Here is a 21,221-nt window from a genome sequence, read left to right on the forward strand (position 1 = left end):
AATGCACTCCATAAGTCCTTTGGAACTTTTGAATCGAGAATTCTTTTGGCCACCTTTTCCTTGTTAATGTGTTTTTTTATGGTTTTTTTAAATAAGTTTTTTCTATCAATAATATTGTTTTTAAATAAAAAATTATTATGATCATGAAAATAAATTTTAATAACAAATAAATAATCATGAATTGATCAATTATATATACTTATATAAATAAATCTAAAAATAACAAACCTGAAAAAAATTATATAAAAAATATATAATAATAAAATAGATATTGTATTCTTATTGAATATTTATAAGCAACTATTTTAAAAACAAATTGCATATCATGTCCATATATAATTATTTAAAAAGTAATTATAAATATTACAATAAAAGGTTTGGATATTTTGAAAGCTATGATATAATTGAATCATTGTTTAAATATAATTTTATTATAAAAAAAGAGGCAATGATAGCATAACAAACATGGTAGGTTCACCTGGGCCTTGGCACACGCGTTTAACCTAATCTAATAAGCCTAGGAGCGTATAAAGGGCCAGGTCCATGTGTTTGTTTTTTTTAAAGGTGAATAACATGTCCTTTGCTCTATTTTTTTTTAACAAATAATATGTCTTCCACTGGTTTGAATTATAGCCACCTCTAGTAGCCAAGGGACTAGAGTCTCAACTTGTTTTCATCTATAAACACCTAAAAAAACATCATAAAAATCTTATGAAATCGTTTTTAACATTAAAAGCTCTTCAATCAGTCTAAAACCAAAAAGTTAAACCAAATTAAAAAAAAAACCTTAAATTTATCTATTTTTTCCAACAAAATAAACAATTCAAATTACTTTTATAGAACTCCTATGTAATACAAGCTCATTGATATTAATATCAATTTGTTTTTGTGTTCAGGAAGTGCATGACTTGCCCCATCTTCTCTTCTTCAATTTTCCATCAACTTTTCTGAAATATATAAAAATAAATATCAGGATTAAAATATAAATTATTAAGATGTTAGGGGTCAAATAATACACCATCTAAAAATAACACAATTCACTGGTAAACTAAAAAAAAAGAAGCATGAATAGGGGAAAAAAAGAAAAAAACCGTGCAGAAAAAGAAAAGTGCATGAACAGTAAAGTGAAAAGAAAGAAACCCAGGTAACAGCAATATAGTAACAGTAACAGCCCACCCACATGGCTTTTGGGCAGCTCAAAAGCCCAGCCACTTAGAATTTAATTCCAAATATATCTAAATTAGAGCAACCAAAAACCCTTCTTCGTCCCATCATCATCGTTTTCCTTACCTCCAGGTAGTAATCATGATTATGCCCTAAAATCCTGTCTTGTCTACAACTACCATGCCCGTCATAGTCCAAGCTCCCTCATGCTGCTTTTGGCCTAATCTAAACCCCATTTCGAACCCCGCGATTAGACCCATTCCTGCTAATTCCTTTTCCATAACCCCTCCTCTTCATTTCTTGAAAACTAACAATTTTCATAGTCCCAATGTCACCTCAGCAAAGGGCCATCGTTTTTTCAACACTGCTTCTGTAAGGGCAGCAGCTTCTGCAAGAGCTGATTATTATTCCACTTTGAATGTCAGTAGAAATGCCACTTTACAAGAAATCAAAAGCTCCTACAGAAAGCTGGCGCGCAAGGTTTCTTTATATATATGTGTGTGTGTGTGTGTGTGTGTGTGTGTGGATTTCATTTATATTTGATTTTGATATGCTTAGTTATTTTCTTGAAATTTACTCTATCTTTGGTTTGGTATGTATGTACAGTATCATCCAGACATGAACAAGGGAGCTGGAGCTGAAGACAAGTTTAAAGAAATAAGTGCTGCCTATGAGGTAGCTGACTAAACTTCACTATTGGTACATGTATGCTTTGTGGGCCCCACCCTGTAGTAGCCTAACTAACATGCCATTTTCGAGTGTAGCATTAATTTGCCTCTCACCTCCATGGTGTTAATGAAGAATTTATGTAGGTCCTATCAGATGATGAGAAAAGATCTTTATATGATCGCTTTGGTGAGGCAGGTTTGCAAGGAGAATTTGATGGCTCTGGCAGTGGTTCGCAAGAGGTAAGATCATGGGATCAACTTTATGCATTTCTGCAAATTCTTGCTTGTCATGCTAACGTGACTTGAAAATCGATGTTTTTATTGACTTAACACTCGGGGATTGCATGCAAGTGTGCTGGACCTTTTTGACTAGCTAGTTACTTGTTTGTAATCTTGTCGGTTTCATCATTTTCAGGTGGATCCTTTTGAAATATACAACACCTTCTTTGGTGGTTCAGATGGGTTTTTTGGTGGAAGGGGTGGAGATGGCGTGCTTAACTTCAATTTCAGAAATATGGGGAACCAGGATCTTGACATTCGGTATTGATCCTTCATTCTTCACCGTTTGCTATTTAATGCACCAAAACTGTAACTTTTATCCTTGTTACTTGGATGCATTTGTGTATAGAAAATGGACATTAGACATGAGTTAAGTTTATGATTCACCATCTTGTTAATGAACTTTGAGTTCTCAAAATATCTGTAATCCATGAAAAGATTCCCCTGGGTGTGAAGAAGATTTTAACTAATATGTCTTTGAGCTTATTGAGCTTCAGTATAGCTGGATAGGACAGGGTGAAAGAATATCAAGTTGTTTTTTGGTGCGTGATTGTGACCTTTGATTTAGATGCTGATGTATCAAATTATGGTTAGAAATGCCAAGACTAGAACTGTAGCAAAGATGCTTTGCAAACTGGAAAGAAAGTCTGGAAGGTGTAAAAGCAGAGCAATGTAGATTTATCTTATGTAACCTATGTATGGGGTGAACAATTGGAGATTCTATCAGTGTAGAACCCCATTCGACAGGCTTAAAGATGGTTTTATTATCATTAATTGGCTGGATGCATTTATAAGCATGCCCATCTCTCTGACTTTTGCTAGGTGCTAAACTTTGTGCACATGTGCTGATTTCCTTTTCCCAACTCTAATTCTTAAATTTTCTTTCAATTGAGGCTTTGCTATCCTGGAACTTCTTTTGCACACCCCCTCACGTACTTTTACGTATTACTTAAAAGGAAAAAAGGAAATTTAGTTCAAGTCTATCTACCATATGCCAATGAGCAGAGGAAAACTATATAGAGTAAACAACTTAAGAGACCATGTTTAAGGATCATACCCTAGGTGCTTTATGATGATAAATTTTGAGAAACCCTTTTGCATATTCATGAACTTACCCATTACTTTGACTTGGTTTGCAAGTGTTCTCTCTTTCCCTCATTCCCACCCTTGTTTCTGGCCAGAAATCATCTTTTTTTATGATTTGTAATGTCTTATATTGAAGGTATGATCTGTATTTGAGCTTGGAAGAATCAGTTTTTGGAGGACAGCGAGAAATTGAAGTTTCTTTTTTTGAGACATGTGATAGCTGCAGTGGTACTGGTGCTAAATCTAGTAGCTGCATAAAATCATGTGCTGATTGTGGAGGTAGAGGAGGGGTGGTGAAAACTCAAAGAACACCATTTGGTATGATGTCTCAGGTAATTTGACATGTTATTTGACAACACTTCTTTTTTTAAGAGAAAAAAAAAAAGGGGGGGGGGATGCTCAGTGATTTTGTATCTTTTCAGATTTTTATTTTTATCTCTTTATCTTTTGCTCCTTGGGCCAGCATGGAATTTATGACAGCTATTGCCTTCAGCTAAGTGCTGTCTTGTTGCAAAACAAGTATCAAAGTGTTATTTGTTAACCTATTTGTCTCCAAACCAAGTTTCATCTAGTAGACACTAGTACTCTGCAGTAGTAAGCTCTACTGATATGTGTTCCTTTTCTTTTCTTTTATCTCTGAGGCTATGCTTCATTTAAAGAATTTGGAGCAGGAGATTCAGATTACCTGTCTAGTTTTACTGCTGGGAATAAGTCATGTTCATCATTTGACTTTCTAGTTTTCTCACATTTAAATCTACAATCAATTGTCTAGATGTTCTCAAGCTGACATGTTTCTAAACTAATGAATAAGTTGAATGTATTTGCCTCTTTCCTTGTCTGAATAATACAAGGAACTACACAGACAGGTAGGATTTATTAAAAAATTTGTTACTTAAACTACCTTGACTCATTTATTCCTTTTCAATTCTCTTCCCTTTCTTTGATAATGCTGTATGGATGATACTATACATTTTAAGTATGGGAATGTGAGTCTTTTTTCCTTTCATGTGTAAAGGTTGGATGACTTGTGCGATTTTCAGGTTTCTACTTGCGCAAAATGCTCTGGTGAAGGCGAGGTGATTACTGACCACTGCCGAAAATGTGGTGGAAATGGTAAAATAAGGTCAAAGCGAAGCATGAAAGTGGTCTTCCCAGCTGGTGTCAATGATGGAGCTACAATGAGAATTCAGGGCGAGGGTAGTTTCAACAAGAAAAGGTATGATTGAATAAAGATATTCTGTCCATCAAATATTTTTACTAGTATCATCAGTACATGTGGATAGGTAAAGCTTGGTTGTCTCCCTTTCGGTGTGCTTACATTGCTCTTAAGAGGCTGGATTACATCTCATTTGGTGCTCTTTCAGCCACTCCAAAGAAATTGATCAATCAATGCTAAGAATCAGGAAATGCTAAACAAGTGTAATGTAAAATTAATGCATGTTCCCAAAAACTTCACCATTGACAACTAAACTAGTTTATGTTTGGGATTACAGTGCAAGGGACCATTCTGCTATCCTAATATCAAAAGCCTCGAAGAAATTTTTTTGAAACTTTACTGTCAGAGGTTTGAGTTTACTGTTGGGATTTGGGACTGCTTGTGTTCCCTCAAACAGAATCCCAGAAATACATTTGTAAAATTCACCACCTGTTGAGGGATGATTCCGATGTAATAAGTATTTAACTGTTATCCCTACATGGAGTTGGCTGACTGCAACATAAACCCAATTTTCCGTAAGGTATTAGTGGAATACAAAGGCAATTTATACTGCATAGAGTATAATGCCTGCACCAAGGAGGCTTTTTGATGTCGGTATACTGAGGCCCTTGGCTTATCAAAAACAAAAAGAAAACGGGTGAGTTATTGAGTCAGGCCTCAAAATATAAATCCATACATATCACCTCAGCATTTGTAGGTTCATATCTGAATTTCTCCAATATCCATCTCTCTTTGGGCATATATTCCTTTCTATCCACTATAGGCTGATATTACATTCTACTTTCTGGTGTTCTCCTGGCTATTTTAAACTGGTAGGTCATCTGTCAAACATTAATATTTGCATATTCAGGTCTTGTTAATACTTTCTGCATGACAAACTTCCTGGTTGTGTCTACAAGTTTCCAGTCACCCTTGTTGGTTTAAATATATTATCTCTGTACATTTTGTTCTTGTCCATATCCCTAATCCCTATACATCCAAGCGCAACCCTTTCCATTGCATTGTAGAATCACAAAATATTTGTAATCGCTATATTTAGATTGATTTGGATGGTTTGGATATATAATTATTGCACTAATTGATGTGTAATGGACAAGGTTAACACTAGGGCATGCACCATATAGGTTATCATTTACATATAATGTATTTGCTGAGGTTGCTGAGTTCTTTATGCCAAAAATGAGAATGGGTTCTTTTGTAATATTTGGCATGCTCCCTATTAAACTTTTGTTTCTATTGATTTTTCTCTTCATTTATACTGTGTTAGCTATGGAATGTTTCTTCATTTCATATTATGATTAGATATTACTAGATAGCAATGCAAAAATTACTAGATAGCAATGCAAAACTAAGTCTTACAAGAAAAAAAAATCTAAAACTGGAAGCATCGCTTCATTTGCTTTTGATAGGGGCATTGCTGGTGATCTGTTTATAAGCCTCCATGTCAATGAAAAACAAGGGATTTGGAGAAATGGTCTCAATCTTTACTCAAAGATCAATGTTGATTATACTCAGGCAATTCTGGGGACCGTCTTAAAGGTAATTATAGTTTCTTGTCTTCTATTAGATATTTTTTTAAAAATCGTCTATCTTTTACTCTTTTGTTGGAAGCATTGCTTCTCATTTCTTTTTCAGGTGCTAAACTATAGCTTCACAGTTAATAATTTCTTGACTTAATGCTTCTGGATGTGTAACAAATCAACGTGTCAGAAATTAGCATTCACACTATAAAATGCAGGGTTGGCTTCTTCATGTTCACATTGTGCAGTCAAATTTTCTTCTTGAGAGTTATTGTCAATCACTTCACCTCAACTACAGTTTTTAATCTAAGTATGACTCTTAGAGCTTAACCCTTGACATCATCTAATCCTCAATTCCTGCATACCTGCTATAGAGGCCGGAAATTTTGATGCCAGTGTTTATGCTTTAGTGATTTTTGGTACTTTAGATATTAGAAATTCCCTTTGGACCTAAAGAAGAAGCCTGACATTTAAGCTACCAATGCTATAACCATATAAACAACCATTGTTATCATTTATGGAACGTACTATCCATTGTCATCTCTGCATTTGGTTTTGTATGACCATTTTACGCTCATTTGAAACAATGGTTAAATAATAATCCACAAACAAAGATTCTCTTCCAAATATTGAAATGTAAGTCTACCACAATCGCAGTTGGAACTTACAAAATGCAATTTTATTGTATGAAATAATTGTACGATAGAGCAATCTTGAACATATCCTGTTCATACTCTTAAAGCAATCTGATTACTTAATCAAAACTGAATTGCTGGACATTGTTCTATGCCATAAAAGTAAACTCTAAATCAGATCATTTGACTTAGTATATGTTAACCAAACAACACGGATTTTTGGTATCATGCAAAATGTGTTTCTTCTTCATGGTTCAGTTCTTGAATGCATCATAGGGGCCTCAGTATGGCCCGTGTTTTTCTTTTCCTTACCTCTTTTTCTGCCTTTCTTCACCATTCAAATGAGGGATGGGGTTGAAATGTGAGTTTTTATAGAATTTTTTCAGAAACATAGAAATGGCTTTTGGATGCCTTGAAGTAAGTTGTTTGACATATGAATCTAAAATAACTTCAGGTTGAGACTGTCGAGGGTTTGAAAGATCTTCAAATTCCTTCTGGGATTCAGCCTGGAGATGTTGTAAAATTGTTACGTTTGGGAGTTCCAGACATCAATAAACCTTCTGTTCGAGGTGATCATCACTTTATTGTGAATATTCTGATCCCCAAAGATATCAGGTCTGAGTCCCCTTTCTACTTTACACTCAAGAGTTTCTTATTCTACATGGGCATTTGTAGTGTTTGTACACGTTATTTAATTTAGTAGGTACTAGGTTGGTGCCCGTGCTGTGTTGCGGGTCCGCATTTCCAGTAAAATATTTAGGTGTTGCTAGCACATATTTATTTTTTAAAAAAGAAATCTAATAACCCGGGTTATAGTCCCAACCAAATAAATAAGTTGGCTTTATTTGAACCATATGGAAAAAAAAAGACAATGATAGTAAACGGGAAAACATATATATATATATAAACGATCAATGAGGACCAAAATAAATAAATAAAAATAACACTCAACTTTGATTGAAGGGTGAAATTAAAAATAATAAAATTTCTATAAGAGTTAAGGAAAAAAGTAAGAAATCATAAGAATAAGGATCAAATTGATAACACCAATACATGATAAAAAAAAAACTTGAACATGTAGAATTTTTCAACATGTTTTTTTACATAAAAAATTGTAAATGTAAATCAAAAAATTTATGCACACGTCCAATTAAATAAATCACGAACCATTGTGTAAATAAATGAAAAAAAAGTAAGTAACGATAAATAAAAACATAATTGGAAAAATTGAAAGATCAATGTAGATTAAGATGTTTAATATCGTAACATGGGTCATTTATCTGTTGTGTTTAATGAATTTGTATATGAAAATCAATTTGTAATAGAGATGGACACACACATAAAATTTGTTGAATAAAATAAAAGAAAAAAAAATATGCAAGGTTGCACATATTAAAAATACTATATAAAAAAATATTTAATCTATATAAAATATATATAAAAAAAAATTCAGATGAATCATACTAACCTATGCAAAAATTAAACACACCCAATATAATTAAAAAATAATTATTATTCAACAAAGGCTTAAAAACTCAAAAAAATCATAGAGAATGGATATTAATTAATAAATAAATTTTAAAATTATTTAAAAAAAATACATGTAAAAAAGCCATTGATATAAAAAAAATAAAAACTTTGAAAAAAGAAGAAGCAATGAGGCCAGGCACTGCAAGGTCGTCCGCCCCAGTTGCTTGAAACACAAACAGACAACGCGTTGTCTGGAAATCCCAAAATTCAGCTACTAGTGTGGCTGGATAAACAAGGTTTTTTAACCCAAAAACTCATTTTGAAATCGTTTTTGTCCCAAAACACTTAGGAAACATCCCATGAATCTTGTTAAATCAATCCATGGCCTCCAAAAACGCAAAAACCGCTTTAAAACTTGAAATCTACCTGAAACCTAAAATCTTTTCAAGCTCAGATATATTTTTTTAGGTGTTTTCAAGGTAAAAAAAACACCTAACCACAACCCCCTTTATCATATGGAACCTTTTGACACAAAAAGATTGGTGGCTAAAATCTTCCCCAATGATAGCTTTTTCTCTCAAAGCTGGAATCTGACAATTCCCTCTATCCACCCAAATAAGAACTAAAAAAATAAGAAAAATAAAGTTTGGTGTCAAAATGTATTTTTTAAAATTATAGGAACCGGTCACCTAATAACTAAAAAATATGGGGGACGAAAATGAACTTTTGAAATAAATTTCAAAATCACCACCAATGTTACCCGTATTTTTCACTTCGATCCTCATTCTTTCAATTCAACCCTCCCTTCCAAAAAGTCATGCAATTGGATGCTGATTTGAGCTCAAAAAGGCTCAATTGTGGAAAAAAAACGTTTGAGGATCAAAATATATATATTTTTTTAAATATACTATTACAATCCACAATGAATTGTGAGAGCATGAACAATGAGAATGGCTACAGTGAATTCCCTACATGTTTTAGTTTTTGTTAATTGACAAATTACAGCTGTTTAAATAATAGGACTTCTCAGTAGTTGAATAATGAATACTGTCCTGATCATTATGGCAATATGATTTGTTGGTATTCACCAGTCCACATGAAAGCCTGAGACTCCCTTTTTTATAATGATCAAGAGGCTACCACTATATCCATTACTTTGTTGGAGGAATTGAAATTACCTCTGCTGTGTACATTGTTTATTAAGTCTAACCTTCTCATTATAGAACAGGATTTAATATTGTGTGAATTGTTTTCCTTTTGAATTCTATACTATCACTTTAAATTAAAAGATAATGTTGATATTTTTTGGATGAATTATTAACATTTTAGATAATTTCTACCTTAAAGTTGAAATTTCTGCTGCTGTTCAAAATCTTTGTTCAACAAACTGTATGTAATTGGTTCAAACTGAAAGCTGTATTTTATATGCATAAACTTTATGGTTAACCATCTTCTCAAGCCGAACAAAATCGAACAATGGAGGGAATGTCTGCTCTAAATTGCCTGAATAAATATTGTTGATTCTGACGAGCTATCTAATTTTCAGTTATGGAACAGTTGGATTGAAGATTATAATTTGATTCAATAATATGCAAATTATGTCAGGCATTCTCTTTCTAATCATACAGAAAGATTTAGCTGTCAATTAAGGACACCCATGATTGTTTTGTTCACTGTGTTAAAGCATTTCATATCTTAAAGCTTCTTTCAAAAGTGTGTCCTCTAAATAGACTAGATTCTGAATGAATATACTGTTGGGAGAATTGATTGTGGACATTACAGAACCTATAGGAGTACCATCATATGCAATGCCTGCTTGAAGTGGTTGTTTGATTGTGTTGGGAGTTTATGCCATGGTTTCTTTGTTTTCATCTCTTTTGTGAGGTTGCACACTTTTTGTATGAGCTCATTTTGAAGATAATTGCAGTAACAAGGAACGAGTGCTTGTCGAGGAACTGGCTTCACTCAAGTCTTGCAGCAAGGAACATGCAATTTCTTCTAACAGCTCTGGTATTGTCTTTTTTTTTTTTTTTTGTCAGTTATAGTATTTATTTAAAACCATTTAAGTGGATACTCCAAGAATCTTCATAGTAGTGTAATTTCATGCTGAACATGTCAAAATAGTCATCTTATATGCGGGGTTGTCAACTTTTAAGAAAAAATTATAGTTTTGGATAAATGGGGAGTGCATGGAGGAATGCAGGAGATAAGCCTAGGTACAGGGAGGATATTTTAGGGTAGATCCTTTACTTTTCTTCGAAAAAATAGAAATTTTGGGGATGCAAAACTTTTGGTAGATGGAAAAAGAAAATGTAGACTCCAACTAAGAATTCTTATGGAAAATTCATGTCCAGTTGAGTTGACATGTATTGGCACAACCTGAAACATACGTTCATGTGGCTGTGCTCAGCCTAAATATGGTGCTGCTGTTGCGCTTCTTTTAATCCATGTCCTTAGACCAAGGCTCAATTGGCAAGACAAGTAAAAATATGCTGGCAATGGCAATAGGGTTGTCGTGTCCTCCATGGAATCTCTTTGAGCTCCTGTCACTTAAAACACATGCATGTGTATTGAGCATTGACAAGACCTGGTGTGTACTTAAAATCATAGCACTATTGCAAGCATCCCTTCTTAGAAATCACATCCTCGACCTCGTTTTCAGCACAATTCGTAAACTTTTCCAGTTTTACCCTTCTAGTCAACATCTTTAACACTTTTTTTTCCTCAATAAAATGAAGAATTTGTTGCAAGTAAGAAAATGCCAAAAATATGGGTGGTTACTCAAGAAATTGTACATGTACATAAGATTTTGCATTTACACTATCAAAATATATGTAGTCTTGTCCTTGATTCTTGATTTTTTAGATTGAACAAATTTAACACGCTCCATATCTGTTAACACTCATGTCATGTCCATAAATCATAGTGTGGTATTTTTCGAAAAGACAATATTATGTTGTGTTCAATCCCTTCAGGCTTTGTTTGACTGCCACAAAAGCCTTCTTACTCATTTTCTGTTCTTTTTTAGTTCTAACTATGATGATTCATTGTTTGCTGAAATCTTAATCTCACAAGCAGGTTGGATTATTTTTATTATCTGAGCACAATTTGTTAATGTGATTAACACTTTTTTGAAGTGGCTTATATTTTGTGTTCGAAGACAAAACAAATCAAATATAAATTTGTTTGTATATAGAGTATATTTGTACACACTAACATATCTTTAGTGAATTGTATCATAGCCATACCTGATCCATGCTTTGTAGTATGTCAATTTGCTTTAAAGGTGGGAATGTGCTAGAGATTATTCAGATTTGGTACCTTTTCTTACATTTCATATCTGCACATTCAGGCACATTCGAAAGCAACAACGATCACATTAGAGATCCAAAAGACAATGCTTCAGGTCATAGGGTCAAATCCACTGCGTCTCTGTGGAACTCGATTAAAGGCTTCTTGGGGTATATTTTACTGACTTCACATTGCTTTCCTATTCTGCCTTCATAAAGTTGTGTGTGATTAGGAGTGATATCACTTACAATGATGTTTTAATCATAAAGCAGAATCAAAATGCCAACGTAGATAAATAATAAAGCACTAAGATATAAATGAAGGATATATAATACTTCCCTGAATCTCTGTGATCAAAACTCTTGAAAAAGAAAGGGGGCATGGGCTGGAGCATTGCAAGCAACCTAAGCTTGCAGGTGTTAGTCTTGAGATCAGCCAGATTTTGTAAAAAGTTTGAAGGATAAAGAGGCCCAGATTTTCTTCTTCGAACTCCTCCTGGGGCCATAGTTGCATAATAGCCTTTCTGTGCGTGTTCTCTCTTATACCTATGTTGTTGATTTCAAGTTGCCTTTTTTATCATTCCATTCTCTGTCCTATGAAGTCCTTGCTCACCTACACCAACAGTCTATGAATTTTACTTGCACATGTTTCGCTCCAGATCAGGTAGCACTAGAAAATTTAGAAAAGGAAAGGGTGGGCATGGACTGGAGCATTTTAGCATCACATAGGGTGCCATGAATGTTGGTTAAACATGTCTGCCTCTAATTTTGTTCACCTTGTAGATCTAGTTGTTTGGTTTTATTTACATGGCATACATGGAGAACCCATGCCTCCAAATGTGCAATGAAGGGATCTGGACTTGATTGATGTATGAGGAGGATCATGGTTGAAAACATTTTAAAAAAAAAAAAGATTATGGGTGGAAATGCTTGTTGCATTCTAATGAATTGGTGTTGATGTGTTTTTATTTGTGTTTTGCTTGGTTAATTGCAAGGCATCGATATCTTCAATTTCTGGTAACAAAATAAAGTGCATTATGTTAATCAGTGAGTGCTTTCAACCATACCTTTTATGAGTAGCAGTACAAGTAATAAATGAATCACGGGGCTCGTGTACTTGTACAGATCAGAGGAACATTTGTGGTGCTTGTTTATCAAAATCTTTAAACTTGTAGGAAACAGACGTTTGTGTCGTAAGCATGTAGTTTTTTGCCCTCTCTTACGTACTGGCCTCTTAAACTATGAATTTGCAGGCAAAAGCAATCACGGGAAAGGTTTGCCTCTGTCACCATGACCAACACATCACTGTTGTGGAGATCTCGCAAACCGGATTTTTCCATCATGTTGTCTGTAATTACAGTTTCAGTTCTAACTTGTGTTTTAACCTCCATGCGAAAGATACAAAGGAACAATTCCTCGCATATACAGAACATTAGGAAGAAATGATTTTCAGCTGAGGTCAATGTTTTTGAGAAACGTGATATGAGGTAGTCTTTGCCCATACCTGTAATAGATGTAATGGGATCGGATGCATTTTATTTATTTCCTGGCATCTTTCCCTTAGATTTATCGTCGTCAAGGGCTGGCATGAAGATTAGATTGTTCTTAGCATGTAGATGCCGCTTTCAATAGCTCAAGCCTATACGTATATGTATTTTTTCATTGGTTTTACAAGTAACTTCACTGTCTGCCGATTCATCGGAGCTCATCATTCTTGTAATCAAAACTTAGTGTGATAGTGATTCTCATCATTTTTACTTTGAATAATGGATTGATAGCCTCGTGATTTGAGGTCTGGAGCTTGGACTGATCAAGAATGTGTTACTTTTAGCCAGAATTAATGCTACCGATTCATCACCAGGGATCCCTTCCTCTTATGTTTTACTTCTAGCCATCTGTGTCAACGCAAGAGCAGGGCATGGTCACCATTGATGGATGTCTATGATTGTCTAAAACAGTGTTTGAAAAGATACCAAACTGGCTATGGCTAGGAGCTTCAGAGCATAAAAAATGAATTTCTAGGGCATTCATATACAGCAGACCAACTTCAGATAATAACCCAATATTTTTGTCTCCTATTTCTTTTTCAGTTTATTCGGCCTTGTGAGCAATTGAAGACCGAAGCATATGAGCCCGCTAATGGACTGACATTGACACCATTACTTCAGTATTAAGTTACTGCAACGTTGAAATTTCAACTGAACTTCTAGCTCTGACATTAAAACGCGTTAAGCAATCCGATTCAACAACTTATAATCCCCTCCATGATTACATTTTGTCTTCCCACCTCAAGATTCATTATCCAATCTTTCCTAGAAAATCCCCATATCACCTCTCGTAGATTTTCCTTCTCACCAAACAGTAACCAATGGCACTGGAATGGGTAGCGGTTGCCTATGCTGCTGGAGCAGAAGCCATGATGCTCCTTCTCTTAACCCTCCCAGGCTTAAACCCCTTACGCAATGGCCTTTTGTCTGTAACAAAAACCCTCCTGAAACCCTTCTTCTCAATATTGCCAATTTGCCTCTTCTTGGTCATGGACATCTACTGGAAATATGAAACGATGCCCTCTTGTAAGACCCTCAATTCCTGCTCTCCATCGGAGAATATGCGCCACCAAAAGTCCACTATTAAGAGCCAACGCAACGCACTTTTGATTGCTGCAGCGTTGGTTTTTTACTGGCTCTTGTATTCTGTAACGAAGCTTATTGATCGAGTTGAGCAGTTGCAGTTTCAGATCAAAAGGTCTACCAAAAATGATTGACACTTTGCCCGAGCACTATCCTTGGAGATTACCTCAAATTTGTGCCTCGAAACAGCATAGCCTTTGACTTTTTGAGAGGATGTATCTCTTTGTAAACGTGATTGATGTTTTTAGGCATCTGGGCTAGTTTGGTTCTTGGCCTTTGTCTTGGCAAATCACGTCACATCGAAAGAGTCTTTTTTTCAAATGTATTGAGGCTAGATTTTGCAATTATATCGCCTTGTTTACTTGAATGGAGACAGGAAAAGAAGGGTTTTTATATCTACAGAGGTGCTGGCAATGACTCATGCAGTAAGAAATATTCAATAATAACAAGTGATTCAATAGTAACTGCTGGGATAAAAAGTTTTTTTTTTTTTATGGTTATTAATATGTACTCACTGCAAGTTTATATGATCGTTAAATTTAGAATCCGTGAAATTAGTCGAGATACGCGCAAGCCGCTTGGATATCTATATTAATAAAAAAAAAAATTCAACAAATTTGGATATGGAGTAATTCAACAGATTATGTATTGTGCCTCAAACACATAAACTTGAGATGATTGAATATTCATAGGAATAGTGTTTTCATCACAAATCTTTTAACGTTTTTTGTTGTTGTTAATAATTGAAACAGCCGTCTTCTTGCATTACTATGTGAGATATTTAAGTGGTTGAATTGCCTCAATGCAACAAATTGGCTTCCAAGATCATTTACTATATTGAAAGACTCTTTTTTTCCCTGAAGAGTTCATTTACATGGTTTGGCTGCAGGTTTTATTGTTTTTTTTTTTGGGGGGGGGGGGGGGGTGTCAAGAAGCAGCTTTTATTGGTGAAAATTAATACCAAAAAAAGAGCTTTACAACTCTTCTAGGAGAAAGGTGTGGTGTGAGGTGCAAATGTGCGTTTGAACAAGTCATGCATGCCCTAAGAATTTGGGATCACAAGCACTTGCAATGAAATGCTGATTTTGGGCCAAGCCCAAAATAGCATGATTTTAGCCCAATTAGAATTTCAATAAATTTTATAGATTCCAGATTACATCATTCTATACCCAGAGAAAGGCCCAATCAAAATTCATTGCCCCCTTTTAGAAAAATTCAGGATAGTTTTAATTACACAGCTTCTTCTTCTTCTTCTTCTTCTTTTTTCCTTGAATTCTTACTTGAAGTAACAAGCTGCTGTAAGTTCTAATTCTGCATTGCTGCAAAAATTCCTCTTTCTATTAGAACCTAATTTTAACTAGTTAATTGTAATGTTTTAGTACATTTAGGGTTTTTTTTAAAAAAAAGAATGAGGTAATGGTTGACAAATTCCATTACTTGACAATTATTTTAGACCTAATAAAAAATATATTCATAAAGAATTATTTTGTATTATTATTAAACATGTCCGAGAAATTAATTAACTTTGAAATCTTCTAATTTGATTTATTGTCTACCCTGAATTTAAGATTAAACTATGTAGGAGTTGTTTCGACATGACCTAATCGATTTTGTTGGTCTAATGACAATCTGATTAACCAATAAAAAAAATCTAAGGATAAAATTAAGAAAAAAATAATGAAATTAACATGAAAAAAAGAAACTTTGGATCCAATTCCTTACCTAACTCGGATTTAAAGTTAAATTGTGTAAGAGTTCTCTGTAATTAACTTAGCCAATTCAAATGCAACATGATTACTATTAAAAAAAAAATTGAAAGGAAATAAAATTGAGAAAAAAAATAAAAGTAAAAAAATAACTGATTTTTTTGAAAAAAGAAAAGTTTAAAAAAGCCTCCACCGTTCATATCCTAGTTTTTTTTTTATGTTGTAGGGTAATCCTCCTTGAAATTAATGCATTCATGCCAAACGTACTCGAACCTTGAATTATATCATATCTTGCATGTGTCGGTCGTATCTGTGGCTAATATTGTTCACCAATAGCGACATCAAATTATTTTGAGAAGTCCAGCACAACCCAGAAAAGACTTTCCACACTCACTTTTCAAACTTTTATGGAGTCTCTTTCGGGCTCCTACGCAACTCAAGATTCTGGATTTTTTCTTTCTTTCTTCTGCGTTCTTCTGATGTGCAAGTTATCTTGTAGCCAGCAGAACTGGTTTTTATGGCTACCTAATGCGTATAGGTAGAGCAGAAGAACAAGGATTTAGCATGCCATACGAGTCAATCTCAGGGATGATTCAAGAATATCCTACCTAGGCCTTGCCTAATACCACCGGCAGAAGTTTTATCAATAAACCTAAAACGTACATGCAAAGTTTCTGAACGAAGTCTAAACCACCATAGCTATATAATCCTTTGTTTTCTTGCATTAGATATATCCCATCAACCATCGAAGGAACGAGAGGGTGTAAGATATGACAGTCGGTTGGAGGTTGGCCACTGAATTACGTGCGGTATACTTCCTATTTTTGTCCAGTGTTTTTTCTTTTCTTTTTATAAGAGATTTGAAAAATGGTGTTTGGGGATGTTTAGAGTGCGGTTTAAAGTGTGTTTCACTTGAAAATAAATTAAAATAATATTTTTTTTATTTTTTAAAAATTATTTTTAACATAGCATATCAAAACAATCTGAAAATATAAAAAAATTCATTTTAAATCAAAATAAAATTTAAATTTTTTAAAAATATAGTTTTAATCGCGTTTTCAAACACTTTGATGTCATTAATGCCAAAGCTTGACGTCATTAATGCCAAAGCTTGATTTCAGGATGACCTTTGCTTTTCTTTTCTGTTTTTTCTCTTTTTGTGGAGGTTTTAATTAGCACATGAACTTGAACTGCACACGTTAACCATAGAAATCAATCAATTACAAGCGGAGAATTAAATAGTGACCATGAATCTAGCTACTTTTGCATCCTTAATTATCCTCATATTAATGCACTTCTCCAATTTTTTACATTAAATGTCATTCTTGAAGATGTCTTAAAAAATCACCTAAGTGTGTGTGTACGTATATGTATATATATATATATATGTATATATATATATATATATATATATATATATATATTATTTGAGGGTGTTTGTGATTACGCAGAGGTTGTTTTTCAAAGTGTTTTTTACTCGGAAGTGCATCAAAATAATATTTTTTTTATTTTAAAAAAATTATTTTTAATATCAATACATCAAAACAATCTAAATACATAAAAACAAATGAATTCTAAACTAAATCAAATTTTAAAATTTTTTCAACTCTCGTTCCAAACACAAAACCAAACAGGGAATATTGCTCGTACATATTTTGGATCCCACAGTTCCGAATCCAAAGAGAGAATAAAGGGAAATCTTGGATTCCATTCTGGTTGTTTTTTAATTAAGTTTTAGACTTGGAGAAGCTAGAAAACTTTCTCTTGGATTCCAAAGAGAAGATTTTTCTTGTCTCCTCTTGTTCTTTTAAATGAAATCTCCTTGTATTTATGAGTTTTGAGAGGGAAGAAAACTGGCTTTTAGACGGACCTACATTGATCTGCTAGTGCATGGCGAAACAGCCTGGCCTCTTTAAAATTCTGTCCAGCAATTGATGATGATGATGCCTTAAAAGTATGATTAGTTTTCAAATTAAAAAAATTAAAAAAAATGGGGAAAATCTAAGTGGGCCTAATCATCTCTAACCATGTGATTTGAACATGTCGGGAATATCAGAGAAAATGGGATTCTCTTTTCTTTCACAATTTGGGATAGAACATGAGATCAATCACCCGATCTTAGAAACAAATTCTTCCTAATGAATTAAGTAGAATTCTTTTGGAAATAATATATCCAATTTTTTTCTCATGTCAATTCTCCACCTAGGTTTGGAGATAATTCATCATATATAAGATCATCACATATCATATTTACTTATAATAAGCATTAAATCTTGAGTTATATTATATTATACTATACTATAAACTAAAAAAAAAAGAAAAAGAAAAATAGAAGTGACAATCACTTTGCATCTAAACTTAGATGCGCGCTTTTTTTCTTTTTCTTTACCATCGAACTTTATTCCTTTATAATTTGAACCTTTGAAGTTATATTAGCATGGTTTTTTTATTAGAGTTTCTTTTACTTTCCATGCTCTTAAATATACAAAGTATCAAAATATATTATGTGGATTTTTTTTCTTATGGCAATTCTCAACCTAAGTTTTGAGATAATTAGATAATTAATCATCACATCTCAACCACTTATAAACATTAATAGTCTGTTTGTTCGTTTATTTTTAAGGTAGCTTTTTTGTTTAATTTGAATAAAATATGGTTTTATAAGTGAGACCCATCAATAAATTAAGGTCCAACCTTAAGAAACATCTTTCATCATTATTTATTTTTTAGGTTCGGGCCTGTTTGTTTTTGCGTTTTAAAAGTGTTTTTGAAAAAAATTGATTTATTTTTATTTTTTTGCTTCAAATTAATAATTTTTTGATGTTTTCAGATCATTTTGATGTGCTAATGTCAAAAATAATTTTTTAAAAAATATATTATTTTGATGCATTTCCAAACAAAAAACATTAGATACTTCAAATAAAAGGATAGTGTTTTTTTAGAAGATCGAAATGTTTTTGTATACATTAGCATTAGATGCTTCAAATAGAGAAGTTCAGGAGAGACTTCAACACTCGGGAGAAACTATCAGCAAATATTTTAATGAAGTTTTTAGAATAGTATGTTCACTTGCAGTAAATGTTATAAAACCAAAAGATCCAGAATTTTTAAATACGTCACGCGAATAAAGAACAATCCAGGATATTAGTCTTATTTCAAGGTAACGATAATGTACTTTTTAATCAATATAGCTCTGGATTAATTATTTCGCTAATGTAAGAGTTTAATCTCATAACACTAATGGTTCCTGCTTATGATTTTTCATGTAGAATTGTGTAAGAGTTATCAATGGCACACACGTGCAGCATGTGTAAATGCAGAAAATCAAATATCATTTATCATCAGAAAAGATGTACCGACGCAAAATATAATGGATATATATAGCTTTGACATGCAATTCACTTTTGTTTGAGATAGACGGAAGGGTAGTGTACACAATACATGGATTGTTTTTAAGCAACAAACATTCCTAACATCAAATTCTTTAAGCCACTCGAAGGTATTAACGATAAAAAAAATTATGTAATGTTACTTTATGTTGAAAAGTTAAAGTTATTGTAAGTATTGGAAAATTAATAACAAAGTCAAAATATATTATCTCAAGAAAATACTACTTAGTCAATTCAGAATATCTTAATAAATATAGCTTTTTACATTCATAAAAAGGTGAGAAATATCATTTGCAAGAATTTTATAGGTGAGGACAACCATGAACTCAAGAAAAAATTTTCACAAGTCTGGACCATGTCTTTTAACTATGTCTTATAACTATGATATACTTATAAATATCTTTGAAAAATTAAGATCAAAATTAAACAAAGGCGGGCATTAAATGTTGTTGTCCGATTTCGGGAATTTTATTACTTATCCCTGTTATGCAGCTGGTGCTGGTGCTGGCATCAATTTGCAAGCTCTAGTAAATTAGAATTATATGCATTGACCCACACCTTAGCGATATATTTATCATATCAATTTAGCCTTAAGCATTGCCCTAGAGACATACAATTATACTTTATACCTTTCACAATCATAATAAATTGGTTAAAATACAGTTCTTGAATAGATATATTATTCAATCATTTATCTATGTTACGCTACGTTAGGTACTAATCGGATTATTTTTTAAAAAGAAATTGAAATAAATATTGAGACGACAATATATTGAATTGATCCGAGTTAACCCAGGTCAACATGTAAAATCTACGACCTGATACATGAGATCATGGCAATCTCATATAAAACAAATCAAAAAACATATTGAAGCTAAATTCTAAATTAACTTAGTATTGAAGAATTAATTTTTTAAAAAAAAACAATTAAAACGCATAAGAAAAAAAAAACTCGAGTCAATCCAAGTTAATATATTAAACTCAGATTATAAGATCGAGATAATTCAATAGAATGCAAATCAAAACAAGTTATGAAACTCAATTCTTAATCAATCCAATATTAAAGAATATCATCGAAACACATAACATATTAATGAATAAATAGGCCTACAGTGTGATTGTATGTTTTTACTACCCTAATTAGTGCCTGTAAAATTCGGATTAAGTTCTCTTTAATTCCTTATGAAGAGGGATTTAACTAAACTTGGGATCCATAAGCATACGTATACAATGAAAATTGAAAATCAAGCAAATAAAAGACGTTGTGGTTTTTTATGCTATGGTATTTTATTTAACATCATTAAAAAATTATACGTAAGAATTGCAAGAAATCAAATAAAAAAAATTATAGTGACTGAATTTTCTGCAAGTGAATATTAAAAATTCTCAATTTTTCATGCATATATTCTAGTAAACAAATATTTATATCTCGTAATTATAGAAAATATTCAATATAAAGAAAACTATAGTTTATTTCTCAACAGAAATATACGATTGAACCGCAAAATAAAGGTTGAAACCAAATAAATATATATAAAAAAAGAGATGAAAGTGAAACTTTGGACGATTTTGATGATTCGAAGGGAGAAAATGTGAATAAGAATGGTGGAAAAAATGTCAAGATCCATGGGAAGATGCCTGTCATAGTCTGTCATTGCCTCTATATTTAGGATATTGTTGTTTTAATATTTGTTTTCAAAAGCAGGCATGCTCGTGAGAGTGAGAGAGGACCTGTCTTTATCATGCGTCCCTACCCGCCACTTGCCAAACTAGGGTTTTTCGATTTTTTTTTTTTTTTTTTTGCTTTTCAGGTTTTTAAGTTTGATACCATATATTAAGTTTCTATTATATCTATATTTTATTTATTAACAGTTGAATAATAAATTTAGATATCTATGCACCATACATTGAGATTTGGATATTTATTACTAAAATAAGAATTTTAGATATTCATTTTTTATTTATCATTTATTAAATAAAAAAATAAAAAAAATTATATTTATCATTCGGGTTTTAAATATAAAATCTATCAATATAAAATCTAATCCAATATATATATAATTGAAGTAGATAGTATTTATACCTAATTTATTAAATTAGTCATATAGTAAAATAATCATTCATAAATAACTTATATATTCAATTAATTTAAATCAAATTCAAATTAA

At 32.7% G+C, this 21,221-nt stretch overlaps 2 protein-coding genes across 3 annotated transcripts; both read left to right on the forward strand.

Annotated features, from left to right (window-relative positions):
• The first annotated feature begins 1,237 nt into the window (after positions 1–1,237).
• Positions 1,238–13,095, forward strand: LOC7462517 (uncharacterized). Of its 2 annotated transcripts, none has more exons than XM_002322087.4 (11): positions 1,238–1,644; positions 1,771–1,839; positions 1,977–2,072; positions 2,248–2,372; positions 3,334–3,529; positions 4,238–4,413; positions 5,823–5,952; positions 7,023–7,183; positions 9,966–10,048; positions 11,391–11,499; positions 12,582–13,095. In XM_002322087.4, exons 1-11 carry the CDS (start codon positions 1,345–1,347, stop codon positions 12,772–12,774), a joined length of 1,638 nt encoding a protein of 545 aa, XP_002322123.3. In that variant the 5' UTR covers positions 1,238–1,344; the 3' UTR covers positions 12,775–13,095. The 2 variants fall into 2 exon arrangements, with proteins under 2 accessions (XP_002322123.3, XP_052303604.1); XM_052447644.1 differs by having other exon boundaries at positions 1,514–1,660.
• Positions 13,096–13,531: 436 nt separating this feature from the next.
• On the forward strand, positions 13,532–14,357 carry LOC18105567 (uncharacterized). The gene is made up of 2 exons (XM_006374145.3): positions 13,532–14,112; positions 14,227–14,357. Exon 1 carries the CDS (start codon positions 13,697–13,699, stop codon positions 14,090–14,092), a length of 396 nt encoding a protein of 131 aa, XP_006374207.1. The 5' UTR covers positions 13,532–13,696; the 3' UTR covers positions 14,093–14,112; positions 14,227–14,357.
• The last annotated feature ends 6,864 nt before the right edge of the window (positions 14,358–21,221 follow it).

This window comes from Populus trichocarpa, chromosome 15, assembly GCF_000002775.5.
Source record: "Populus trichocarpa isolate Nisqually-1 chromosome 15, P.trichocarpa_v4.1, whole genome shotgun sequence".
Classification (NCBI taxonomy): Eukaryota; Viridiplantae; Streptophyta; class Magnoliopsida; order Malpighiales; family Salicaceae; genus Populus; species Populus trichocarpa.